Genomic DNA, 14,497 nt, shown 5'->3' on the forward strand with positions numbered 1-14,497 from the left:
ACAAATTAGGTGTCTTATCTTAGAGGCTGAATGAGGACCCACTATCCAGCTGCTCATGCACTCAAATCTTGATTTTGAGGGTTGGGGACTCAAAACCAATAAAGGCAGAACTGAGAACCAATGCAATTTGTATTTCTCTATCCTTCTGTGCTTTCTGACCTGCACACAGCGCCAAACTCCATTTCTCTCTCTGTCACCCGTGGCCCACACCCCTGCTGGTAAATCTTCCTCTGTGTCCTCTACTGCAGACCTCTGCTGTTTCTAATCTAGCTCTCTGACCCACACCATTACTTCACATTTATCTCCATATCTCAGCTATCACATCTGTGGTACTATCGTTTCCCTCATTGCCTTGCTCTTCAGTCCCACATTCTGTGTTCTACCTCTGCTCCAGCTCCTTATCAGCTGCCCTCTCTTCCTCTGTCCTCTTTCACGCCTTCTTTTGCATTTTTCATTTGCATTGCTCCAGTGCCAAATCCACCATGACTTTTACATTTCTTATTGCAATCTATCTCTCAATTAACTCAGGGATGTTTTGTGGTTAGGCCCATTTATATGTTAGTTACCTAGACAACTTAAAAACGTGAAACTTCTCTTTAGTGAGACTGAACTCTGCGAATAATATTTTGTATTTTTTTCGTCAATTAACTGACTAATCGCTTCAGATCTAAACACTGTGTGCGGATTTTCCACATGACAGTATAAGGCGATAGGGAGAGGGACAGAGACAGCCTACACAGCCAAATGAGAGGAGAACAGGTGGATAATTTGTTTGCCAAGGACATTCAGCTAACTTGTCAGTTAACTAAATTTGGTTCATTTAGATAATGGCATTTTATGTGATATTGTCGTACGATTGGCTCTTGTCTCAATCCCTAGTATGGTGGAAAAGCATGTTCATGACATGTTGGGGGTATATAAATATGCCTAGTTTACCAACAATGAATATATCTCTGCCTATTTATATTGTGAGACTTTATTTGCTATTAATTCCAAACTTGAATCATAACATTCAGAAGATTTGATACAATATGACAGAAAAGCAAATTACACCTGTTAAACCTAAAATTGCTTCTTCTCAAAGAAGAAAGGTGTGATAAAGTGTAATTTACAGTGAGAACTGAAAATGAAACACTGCGTCCAGTACGGAAAAAACGCAGCCAACTGTTCTACAGGGTGTCTCGTGTGGGTGGAAGACAGCAACAACCCTAAATCCTGCTGCAGGGGGTTCAACTTATTTTAGCTGATCTTAAGACAGCTCTAGCCAGCAGCAATCCATGATTATGATATATTTTGACAGAACAGTAGCTGCTCCCAGGCCCGTGGCAGCTGGTGCTGCGAATGGAGGAAGCAGTAAAGTCCAGGATCAGTGTAGTAATATTGGCCTGAAATAACATGTTTTTAGAGGAGTCCTGCTTGATGTCCTGTTTTGACCAATAACAGAAGATAGAAGAGCAGAGAGCAGATGATTTCATGAACATTTCTGTCTCTGTCAGTCTTATTTTCCCCATGCTACTCTCTCTACCCGATGGCAGTGCCAGTTGAGTGCGCTGGGCAGGGCTACCCAGAGCGTTATGAAAGAGTAAACACAGCCACAGCATGGTGCCACTATCCTGCCAAGTCAAACAGAGGCAACACACCCTGACACTACAGGCCATCTAAAAAGCAGCACAACAATGTGGTCCATACAAGAAAAAAAAAAGGAGGCCGTGCACCTCATTACCTCATTATCAGAAGCTGTTGGTTAAATTTCAGCAATCTGTGTGGTTTACACAGTGAAATGTAGCCGTACAAGATTTTGAGCAGGTCAGGACACATTTGAGGGGGTGGAGAAGCTTCAGAAGCACAGCCAGTTCCAGGTTGGGTTGCATTTGCAGCCCCTTGATCTAACACAGTATTAGGTTACACCATACTCACACAGCATGCACTGTCCTCAGGCTTTTGAAACCTCATCTTCACTAAAATATGCTGGTAAAAAAAACACAAATGGGCAAAAACACCACACCTAGCAAGAGTCTTCAACTCAAGTGTTTAGGAAAGTGCTTGATCCAGCCGTGCATGCATTTGGATTCTCCAATTATCCGCTTATGCATATTCAGTGAAAGGCAAACTGCAGAGTCACTCTGGTATCACATTCAATTCTGGGCCTCACCCTGCATGAGAGAAAAGGAAAGGAAGACAGGGAGGTAGGGAGGCATCTCAAGAGACAAATCAGAGAGTGGAGCAGTATGTACTCAGGAGGGTGCCTATGTGTATGTTTGTGTACCTAAGCTATTTGCCTCCTCAGAAGGCATTGAACAGGGTCTTTATATCTCCTTTAAAGATGCACATTGATGGTTTAAGAACACTCCATATATACATATATATAATATGTCTAGATTTGTAGTTTTATGTAATAAACTAAAGGAGAGATAATACTTCTATGTGTGCTGTTTGCAAACATTTCCCACTGGTTAGTTGAAGCTGCTAGTTGTAGATCATCTCTTTGCTCTAGGTGTCACCTTCCTGTGAAACCTGAAGTCTCCAACACCTCTGAACTATGACAGCAGTGGTTTTAAGGTGTGTCGATGGCAACACCGCTCACTTTTCCTTCTCATGTGTGACTGGGGAAAGGCAAGTCTGGTACTCTTGCCCCAAAATAAAATGGAGCCTTGACGAACACTGTTAAAAGGAAACAAACGGGGCTGATTTCAGAGAAGGAGAGCTGAGGACTTGTTTATTTAGACTCTGACCTTTCAGCTCCACTGTGCTTTCCACTGTTTTCCTTGTTCCGTCCATCACCAAAAGACACATGAGGCCTGCTCACAAAAACAGCATGACAGAGGTTGGACAATATTACTCAGAATACAGACTATCATCCTATGGGGTCCAAGTACAGCTACCACCCTAACCCTGCTGTTACACATATCTCTGAGTGTGCTGAGGCTGCCCTGGGCCTGTTCAACACTGCCTTACTTTCTGCTGTGAAAACGTCCAGCTCAGGCCGCAGCTAAGCACGCAAATGTCTTTGCACATCAGCATCCCGTGAGAGAAACACATAGAGAGAAAGGACACGGTTAAAGGCAGAGAAACAGAGAAACATAACTGAGCCAGAGAATGAAAGACAGAGAGGGTCGATGGGTTGAACGACACCAAAATATACTTTCTGGGTAGTAAACAAACCAGCTTGTCTTCTTGTTATCCAGTCAGTCCCTCAGCATGGCAGCACATTGTGCTAGAAACGGTCCACTGAGCCCCAGGTGAGGGCACAGCTCTATTCAAGCAGAGCGGAGATGATTCTGTTGCAAAAAGGAGATGCCCTAGTATTTGGTTTTGATGTTCTGTGGTGAGTTGCATTATATTACCTCTTAGATGTTAAGTTAGAAACCACTTTTATTTGGGTGTAATATCTGAAATGTAATGATTTAGTAACAGAATAATTAAATAATAACGGCCCTTACAACTTTGTAAAGGCCAAAGTGACAACATCAAATTGCTTCAATACCCAAACAAATTCTGTTTATTTTCTATCTGGGCCAAAGACTGTTTCACATTTTAGCAACAAATTCTAATTGTAATTTATTAAATACATTCTCAAAAAAAAAAAAAACCCAAAAATAAATAAATAAGTTCTATGTATCAACAAATATATTAACGGACCAATTAGTTTGGTTTGACACCTTCACCCCAGTATTGACACACTTTAGTAACCCAATGCTTGGAAACTTGAAACTGTCCATGAATATGTTATGCACTTAACACCGTCACTCAAAGGATGTCACTTTTGCAAAACAGCTGATGTGAACAGTGGGGTCATTTTTCTCAGCGCGGGGTGCTGTGGAGAGACGATGTGTGCTGAGATACCGGGCTAACTGCCACTCACAACAACAAGGTTATCTGTAATGACACTACGCTACTGGCTGTTTAATGGTTTTGGCTGGCTTGCATGGTCTTAAAAATCTTGGCCCATGCTGCCTTTGGGGTGTGTAGTCATAAAGCAACTTTAGTGCCAGACACAATAAATTGATTCTTAATAAGAGAGATTCTTACTGTTGACACACAGAGGGCCAACAGAAGCTCTCTGCGTTTTAACAAGCAAGTTAATGGCTCTTTCCCACTGAGACTGGGAAAACAGACTGCTGCACAGCCCCCAAGTCACTCTCACCAACTCTGCGCATGATTGTAAAGCCAGAAAAACAGCTAGAAAAGTCACTCATCTTTATCTCATCTCTAGAATAGGCAACACAGCGCCAGTGTTGGTTAGTTTCTTTTCCTGAGCAGGTAACTGCTCTGAGATGATGTCTGCTCATCTGTCACAGCCTATTAACAGCACTGCATCTGCGGTGCAAACAGCGGAAACTGCCACCTGGGCTGAAACTGTGTACAATAGTGTGTGTGTGTGTGTTTTCACATGTGCAAGTGTGGCAGAGATGGAAATAAGGCACTGGGGTCGCTTGAGGTCGGGGTTGCAGCGTGCAAAATCCCCACTGGGAACATCTACATATACACACTGATCAAATCAAAAACATGAAGGGATGCTACTCTGATGCACAAACTCAGACTGAAACTACCACCACCATAACCCAAACAGCACAAAAATAAACACAGTTAGCAATTTCAGTCCAACATTAATATGCCTATGTTCAACAAGACTAGGCTAGGCCTAAAACTTTCCTTTTTTATAATATATATTTATATATCTCTTAGTTATGCTGCTATATATTAGTCTGCTGGGGGACCTCTATCTATATTTCAAGTGTGTGAAATTAGAATTATTGACATTTATATGTCCTTGTTGGTGACTTTTCAACAAACAAACCTTTTAATTACCAGAGAACTGGACTGGAAAGTTTCACACCTGTAAGTGTTAGCAATGGCGAGCCACCTGGCATGGAAATTATTTATGGCGCTGTTACCACAGGAACACTAGTTGTTGGATACACACCCCCACACTTCACTACACTATAAATATGATCAAACACAGTAACAGAAAATTATTTCTGACCATTTCGATTTTTCGGTTTGACACTGAGAAATTGGTGAAATTCATGTGGCATTTTTAAATGTTTAAAAGCGCGCAAGTCGCATTTCTATGAAAGCTGTCTGCCTGCAGAGATCGTGAGAAACTGAAAAGACCAACTACAAACCAGTCAAAATTGAACTACACAGCAAACAAACAATAAATAGATATGGTGAGACACAGGAACATGCTTACCACTGTAGAGACGTTCAGCCTATAATTGGTTCTTGTAAATTCCCCTTCTGTCTGCCATCAGACCAATCATCTGACACATCTTAACTCTCATTTTTCATTTTTGACAAATATAGCTGACAGCTGAAATCTATTATCTGAAGTTCCCCAAAATGCATCGTACAAAATTCTATCTTGATCTGAACTTTCTGTGCCACTGTCGAGATGACATCTATGTTGCAGCAACTATGCAATATAACGTTTTTCTTCAGTTTTAGGAATCTAAACACATCTTCACATTATTTATATTAGAACAGGATAAAATGGTAGAAATGTAAGTATTTACAGTGGGTAAAGACACTGTAATACTCCAAGTTTTTGTGTTTCTGAATGTCACACAAGAGACATTCGAAGACCTTCAGAAATTACAATAAGCAATTTTTAGACTTTATAGACAACAACAACGCATTTATTGATAGTGAAAATTAGTTTGCAGCACTAAATATATCTCATGACAAGACAAGTAACCAGGTCTGTGAATGTGAAAAGAATTCATTGTTGTTCCAGTTTTCAATACTTGCTGGATTATGGACGCCCTCACACGTAGTCTTTGATGTCAAAGACAAAAAGAAAGCTAATAAACACAATTAAAGTTTGTTGTCCTTCTTCCTTGTTTTGTTGTCCTTCATTACTGGAATCCTTCATGCTATTACTAGCATTACTCCAATAATGCTGGATAATGATACAGTGCCTATATGCCATTAAGTCGCAGGTGATGCAGTGTGAGCTGAGTGTACATTAAATCTGATTCTTGCTCAGGTCAGACAGCCTAAAGCACTGTTCCACTTAAACGCAGTAGTTTCCATTCTTTTGCTTTTCATTCAGCATTACTGAACCACCACTGAAAAATAAGGGGATTAAACATCTGTCTAGCCTGCCCATTCTACCCAGCAGGAAAAGACACACTTAGGCGTCGCACATCTCCCCAGTGATTTAACATCCTGTCTGATTCTGAGCCCGGACAGATGAGGTCATTGCGCTCCGACATAGCGCTATCTATTCAAAATAAAGTCACAGAGAAACAGCGTACAGAGAAACTGCATGCAATGTGCAACCACATTGAGGTTTACATTTTTATGTACACACATGGGTGATACACATAAATACAATAGTTTCCTGCAAAAACCACAAAATGCATATTGTCACTGAAGGCCTGCTCACATATCACCGTCTTGATACTTACTTCTCAAAATCTATTCACCGTTACTATTCTGTCATGAGTCATATCATCTGCTACAAGCCTTAATTTGATTCCCTGTGGAGCATCATTCTTCCTATACACTGAACTATCCCTTCCCCTAATTGGTAATTTCCTTCATTTTTCTCCCTAACCAACAATTTAATGAAAATGATTCATATTCCTTTCCACCATCTTTCAGTCTTTCCTGGCCTTTCGTCAATGCATGCCATCTCACATTCCTCCATCCCTTTAGACCACTGAGCGTTTCCCTCATCAGTCTCTTCTCTTTCATTCATCAAGCTCCATTCTATCGCTCCCATCTCTCTACATGTGCACATTTCCCTCCAAATCTGCAGTTTTCACTACTCGGGCTTTCTTTCCTCCACCATCCTTAAGGTCGCTCTGTCTTCTCACTTCCTCTCTCCATTGGTCCTGACTGTGGTGTCCTTCACCTTGGGTCTTTATTCACAGTGATTACATGCTTGGTTAACTCATTCATGGACTCCACTCAGTCAGTGACGCACGCACGCTGGATGCATGCCCACTCACTCCCAAAGCATTCAGCTCACAGACACACACACACACCTTAGCCACATATATACATGAGATGTAGATGATGTGCTTCCTTAGCACGCAGATAAACACAGACTCTGAACATGCACAAATCCCATCAGAGGGGGTATATTTAATATACAAGTGACAGTAGCGACACACTGCACCTGCCATGAATAGCCATGACTCATTTTTCCCAGAGAGTATTTGGAAATCACTTTTTTTAAACACTGTTACTCCATAAAAAGATTCAACAACTGTTCTAAGATGGACAATGTGAATTAATGGGCACTACACTTAGTAGCAAGCATGATACTTCTGCCCATTAGCAAACCTAGACAGGCAGTGGTCTTCTCTTTTGTTCATACTCTATATGGTTCTTCATTTTCTTCACCTCCTCTAACTCTAAAACGTGCCGTAACTGGGTGTTGTTTTTGAATTCCTAACAGATCACTGTGCAAACCAGTTTAGGTCTGACCGCACCAATTGCAGGGGCGAAAGATTATTATTACTATATATGAAATAAGTTGCAACAAGTCAATGCAAGAGGAAACCAGAAAACCAAGTGTCAGAAGAATGAAAAAAACACGTTTTGTCAATGTGGTGGAAAAGACCAAGACAGATAAATTCAATCAAATACTTGAGGATTATGATAGAGTAAACTATAGCTTCTCTGAATCTGCATGCAAATTAACAGGATACCGGGTTCTGCTTTTGTGACCAAAAACAGACTTGCATGGCAGATGTGATAATAAACTGTGGTCTCAGATGAATATTCTGGTTGGGGGATATTTAGGGACTCCTTCGTTATCTCTCTGACAAAATGTCATGTTGTGCAGAAACACCCCTGACAAGGCCTCCACCCTTCTCAACACTGGTCTGCTTGGAAAGTGCTGCAGCCAGCCAGCAAAGCGGATATCATGCCAGCAAAAACAATAACCTCACAGAAACACACCTTTCTGCACAAGTCTGGACCTTTTGTGATACGCCAGAGACCTGGCGTTTCCCTGTTTGGAAAGCTATCTGATCTCACTGTGTTTCAATATGAAACACCACCAAGTGAAATTAAAGCTTAAACCCATGCATGAACATGAATGAATGAATGTCTGGAAGTCACAATAACCTCACCTGGATGACTGACTATCTTCACAGACATGAATTAATGCAGAAAAGAAAACTGCAAACACACCTTGGATTGTGTTCCTCCTTTACTTACAGGCAAATACAACTTGACTAGACATAGAGTGCCTTTACGTTTGCATAGCAAATACACAAGTAAGTGCAAGATAGTACATCTGGGTTAAACGAAAGCAGAATGGGATGGTAGGTTTTGGGAAGTTACACTGATGTCATAGTATAATCATGAAGACAGTGATCTTGAGCCTATAAGCAGATGTGTCTCCTCCAGGACTGATGACAAGCTCTCACCCAAACTCATGACTGGGACAGTACCAAGCCAAGTGACACCATGACCAGCTTATGTCAGGTGCTACCCGGTAAACCACAGACCTGGCTCAACAACTGAGCACCTCTCCTACTGACCAATTATGTTTCTGATCAAATGCTCACTGCACTCAACCATCATTTGCGCAATGTTTATGTATCCTCAAATACAAATCTCATAAGTACAGGACTTGTAGCACACAAGTTAGCACGAATGCTAAAGGCGACCAGCGCACCTTGCCCAGGAAATAAACTGAACCCGGGCATAGCCGCGTTAGCCACACTGGCAGGCTAGCGTTAGCCCGTTCGCTGTGTTAATCATTCCTATAAATAAGATCCCTCTACAACATACAGATATATTCCTATGACCTAATCTGGGCGCTGCCATCGTTGTTTAGTTAGCTGCAGGCCACAGAGATGACCAAAAATACCGCCTGGCCCTGGGTAACATTAGGTTGGTTTACTGTTGCCACCTTCGCTACCAAGCTAGCATCGCGGGGCTAAGCTAAGCAACATGCTACCAGCTAATTAATGCGCTGGAGTGGTTATTAAAGAGTAACCAACACGACAGTACACCTGCCTAATGCGGACCGTGGAGGTGTCGGTCACTGAAAGGTGAACTTGCAGCCAGCATCAGAAAGGCTGCGCAGCTGACCTGTCACAGGAGAGAGGGCAACCTAGCTAAGCAAGTTAGCTGTCTGTACTCACCCCATTAACCAATCCATGGTGCTGTTTGTAGCTAGCTTAGCTAACGTTAGCTGGCAGGGGATAAATCCACCAGGACCTGGAGGCGACCCCCTACTTTATCCAGCCACCACCCTCGCTGACCTGGCTGCCTTGCCCCCGAGTCCCGTCGCTCTCCCCGGGGCCCGTGTCTCTCCCAGCTGCTGGATCCTTGCCGGTCAGATGCGGGCGACGCTTAAACTTTGAGCGATTGTCCTTGTTTTGATCCTCAGCTAGCGGCTCATTAAGTAGCAGGAGCACAGTCAGATCGGTGTATTAGGTGGTAGCGGGAGTGCAGCACTGAGTGACTTTGAGCACGGAGGAGAGCAGAGCAGCGGTGTGAGTCTGCACTCGGTCGCGGTGTCGGGTGTGCGGTGGCGCCGTGCGAGACTTGACTGTTGACTGGGATGCAGCTGGTCAACCCGGTATCCTCTGTCATGAAGCCTTGTATGGCTACCGTGCTAGCTGACAACCTAAACCTCCACTGGAGCTGCAGCTTTCTGAACGAAGTATAAATCAGAGTCCGGAAGTAAACACAGACCCGACCCACTGCCTCTCTCCTGTGCGTAAAATGCGTGTCACACAGGGCTGAGTGAACATGGATGCAATGATGCTAGCAAGTGAGGGGAAAAAGATCCAACCCGGTCATTTTAAGTGTCCACGCTATAAACACACGCTTATAATGAAACGTGTTGATGAAGCTGATTATATTTTCTATTGACGTCCCATCGAGTTTAAGTGACTAATTAGTTAAACACTTGTCATGTTATTCTAGATGGTCAGGGTGTGCCGGGAGGCAGGAGCAGGTGTCTGTAGTCTTATTTTGTAATTCCTGATACCGTCGTGCCTTCAGATTAATTGAAATTAAAAAAGGGTCACAAGCAAGGACGTGTCTAAAATGTTCCAATCCGTGACTGGGGTTTGGCACAGGATCCAGAGTAGTAATCAAATTTTAAGCCATGGTTTCAGGAAATAGAAAATGTATGATATTAATTATTTCAATGGTTGTTCTGTGTAAGAAATACCAGTCAGAACACATTTTCAAATGTGAATTAATTAAGCCATAAACAGTAAGCACAATTATTTTCAACCCGGTTCTCTTTTCATTTATATTGATGTAATTATGATGGAGAAATAACAGGCTAATCATTGTCATTGGTTTTTCAGCTGACAGTGAAGTTATCCTTTGCATAATTAAACATTTTGATTAGATTCTGAGTGCCAATCAGGTTTTTAAGGGGCCAGGGTTGGCACTGCCACTGAGCAGCAGGTCTACAGCTAGTCACCACTGATGGATAAAACCAGCAAAGGCATGGCTTGTATTATCATCTCATTTTGTCTTGCAGATCACACATGTGTAAGCCTGGCTTTAGTATCTTAGTTGATATTATACCACTTATTACTACAAACTAGAACAGTTTGATTTCAAGGTGCCATGTGTTGTCTGCTGTGTGCCATTTTCCATGATGTGAATTTACGTGAATTTATGACAGATCATAAACACAATCCACAGAGAAAGGGAAGATGTGGGTATCTAACGCAGTAAAAAGGTGTTCTAGAGCAAATGTTTGACCGCGGGCATGTCACTACAAACACGTTTAATAGATGAAACCCTTACCACAAAATGCCAAGAAATGTTATAAGAGGTGTTAAATCCTAATGCAAAGGCACTCCTGTGCAGTGGCCCCTCAGTGACCCTCTGCAGCCTCGGCAGTTACAGTAAAATTATTATACTGTGTCAGCCATTGTTCCTACTCAGAAACGTCCTGTCATCAAACATAGGAAACAGTTTTAAGTCCAGTCACTGGTTCTGGTATATTGTGTGCTTGTCACTCCCTTTATTTTACCGTTGTATTCAGGCAGCCAAGATGACCACTGCTCAGTTCATTTTAATATTCAAATGGGCTGACACTACACTCAGTTTGGAGATTCTGTTTTGGGGCAAGAATTTACATGCGTTTAATCATATAATCCACGATGTATCTCTATCTGAACTTCAACCTTTACTCTTTTGCATTCTTCCATATCTCATTTCACTCATTTTCCTTTAAGACATCATCAATCAGACAGATTCCCACAGATAAGATCAATATGTATTTTGGCCTACAAAAATGACTGGTCTTTACTCCTGTCTGTCTCTCCCAGAGGCCATTAGAGCAAGACGGATGAAAATAGTCAACTCCAAGTGCTCCTCTTTTCCTTCTTCTTTTCCTGTCTCGCCCTTTCCTCTTTATCTCATCCTCCTCCTCCTCCTCATCATCATCATCATCATCATCCTCAGGGTTCTATAAATAACAATGGCACGCAGACGCAGGCAGGGCCTTCAGAACAGGAGCCCTGTTAACAGGAGGTAGAGCCACACCATTGGCTCCATGATGCTCCAGCTCCCTGACAGCTTCCAATGAGTTTAGCTGGAGGTGGAGTTACACTGATGATTGACAGGAAGCTGGCGAGGCATTGAAACTGTCAAGTGTGATGCTGTTAATAGCCACAAAGGGGCGGTGTGGGATTTTTGTGGACACCAAGTCTGTGCAGACTCCTCCCTATGATTGCTCAAGTTTCTGTATGTCTGGACAAAAGTGAAAGTAAAACAAAAAAAGACAGGTTAAGAGACAGTTTAAAAAATAGTGTCTAATAATCAGTAATTTAAAGGTTTGTTAATTCAATGAAGAGAAACAGAATACAACACACAACACAACAAGTATCCACCAAAGAAACAATCCCTCAAAAAGCAAGTGTTTTTCAGGTTATCTAACAGGCACATTATTGATTTCCATGTTATTTGTCTGTCAAAATTCTCAGTCATGATTCATGACTCAATTTTCAGATAGCCTATTAATACACATTTTGGAACAGGATCCCTCAAGTTGCTGCAGGATTATGAAAGGACAGCAAGAAAAGTGGCAGAATACAGGAACCACTTGCGCTTTAATCACAGACGTAGACGGCAGAGTCTCATTCCTGTCAGTCCACGCCTACGATCTTCGATAATCCAGTTGCCATATTTCAACTTCCAGTTTCCATGTTGTTATAGTTACAGCAGGCACAAATGTCAGGGACAGTTTGACATGTCATGAAGATCAACTGTAAAAGAATTCGGTTTAGATGACTTAGTTTGAGGGTCTTGGTATCATGCATGCTGGTTCACTGTCACACTCTGGTGACTTATAGCTGGGGCACTTCAGAAGAACAGAGCCATTGTTGATGTGTTATTGTTGTGAAAAAGTCTGATATTGTTAAAGTCTCTCTCCTCTTCATTTTCTCCATGAACTCTTTTTAAAACCCACAGCACAGCAATTTTTTCAGCTTTCACCTTTGTCCACTCTGCAATGACCTCATATGTGTGAACTATGTTTACCTCACACAAGGATACAGACCCACAGTCTGTTGTCAGAAGGCTGACTGGTGCCAGAGATGCGCTCTGTGGGAAAATGAGCTGGGCTCTGGTCAGGTGCTCGTCTGAGTTAGCCAAGGTCACTTCCTGAAATCTATCCACTCGTCAATACTGAGCCATTCAGGGGTCGATATGTTGCCATTCCGCATCATCCCAGCCAATGTGTTGCATGAGAGAGTTCTGTTTCCAGAATCATATCTAATCTTGGAAATACAGCCGGTGGATGTGGTAAAAACAACTTTGTAACGATGCATTATAAACTGCATCTTATCTGTATCTTATGTGAAGAAGGTATAGGCAAAGTAAACTGTGACATTTTACAAAATAATCGATCACAATACACCTTTTTCATAGTAATGGAACAAAAATGACGATACCCTTAACTTAATATTTTGTTGCACAGCCTATTTCTGTAACTCTCAATAGTCCAAATCCTTGGACTATTCTGGATGACTTATTATAGGCCTCAAGTAACACTGTGAGAAATCTCTGAATTATGTTTGACCAGAATATCTCCTTTAATTTATACATAAAACAAATCTCTAGAACAGCCTTTTTCTACCTGACAAATATTGCTAAAATTAGGAACATCCTGTCCTAAATTGAAACAAAAAAAAACAAAAACAAAAACCCTGAATTGAATTTAAAACACTTCTCCTCACATATAAAACACTTAATAATCACAGCTCCATCTTATCTCAAAGACCTTATAGTTCCATGTTTTCCTAGCAGAACTCTCCGTTCTCAGAGTCCAGGTCTACTTCTGGTTCCTACTGTAGAGTTTCCACATGTAGAATGGGAGGCAGAGCCTTTAGCTATCAAGCTCATCTCCTATGGAATCAGCTCCCAGTTCCGGTTCTGGAGGCAGACAGACTCTACATTTAAGACTAGACTTTCCTTTTTTTTAAAGGTTATAGTTAGAGATGGATCAGGTGACTCTGAACCATCTCTTAGTTATGCTGCTATAGGTTAGTCTGCTGGGGGACCTCTACTGATACACTGAGCTCCTCTCCTATATCCTTTCTCCTCTATTCATTCAAATGCCACCATTGCATGTCATTAACTTTGTGTCTTCTTTCTCCTGTAGTTGCGCTTCCTCCTCTCTATCTCCCTCTCTCTGTACCTTTCTGCAGGTATCCCTGGCCTTGGAGCTGTATGTCTCCAGAATCCAGTTGACCTGCCCAGTGTATTTGCTGCTTGTTGTTGTTTTTGTTGCCTGCTGTCCTTTTCTCCCTCCACCTTCCACATACCCCAACTGTGCGGCCGCCCACTATGAGCCTGGTTCTGATGGAGGTTTGTTCGTCTAAAGGGAGTTTTTCCTCTCCACTGTTGCCTAAAGCTTTCTCAAATAGGATTGTTGTTTTTTCTATGTAATTTAATATACAATTATACTCTGTAAGGTCTTAAACCTTAAACACTGTAAAGTGCCTTGAAATTACTTCTGTTGTGATTTGGCGCTATACAAATTGAATTGAATTGTATTGAATTGAATTGTTCTTAGCCATTCTTGGGTGTTTTTAGTTGTGTTTTGGGTCATTATCCTGTTGGAGACAAAGCTTTCTGACACTGGGCTGCATGTTTTGCTCCAGAATGCCTTCATAGTCTTTAGATTTTATCATACCTTGCACAGATTCAAGACACCCTGTACCTGATGCAGCAAAGCAGCCCCAGAACATAACAGAGCCTCCTCCATGTATATAGTAGGTACAATGTTTTTTCTTTGTATGACTAATTTTTGCATCTGTGAACTTAGAGCTCATGTGACTTTCCAAAATGTTTCTGTTTTGTCTCATCTGTCAAAAGGACATTCTCCCAGAAGCTTTGTGGCTCGTTTTTTTATGATATGCTTTTTAACAGTGGAGTCCTCTTCGGTCGTCTTCCATTAAGTCCACTTTGGCTCAGTGACTGATGGTGCAATCTGACATTGATGTACTTTGACCTTGGATTTCACCTCTACGGCCAGTAAGTGCCCAGA

At 41.9% G+C, this 14,497-nt stretch overlaps 1 protein-coding gene across 1 annotated transcript in view; it reads right to left on the minus strand.

Moving 5' to 3' along the window:
• The window catches only part of mob2a (MOB kinase activator 2a), a 52,821-nt gene extending 43,180 nt beyond the window's left edge, over nt 1–9,641 (minus strand). Inside the window, exon 1 of the mRNA XM_026364813.1 lies at nt 9,114–9,641. Within this exon, the coding sequence (XP_026220598.1) occupies nt 9,114–9,130 (17 nt within the window). The 5' untranslated portion in view covers nt 9,131–9,641. The remainder of the gene's footprint in view (nt 1–9,113) is intronic.
• Nucleotides 9,642–14,497: the final 4,856 nt, after the last annotated feature.

Source organism: Anabas testudineus, chromosome 6 (assembly GCF_900324465.2).
Source record: "Anabas testudineus chromosome 6, fAnaTes1.2, whole genome shotgun sequence".
Taxonomy (NCBI): Eukaryota; Metazoa; Chordata; class Actinopteri; order Anabantiformes; family Anabantidae; genus Anabas; species Anabas testudineus.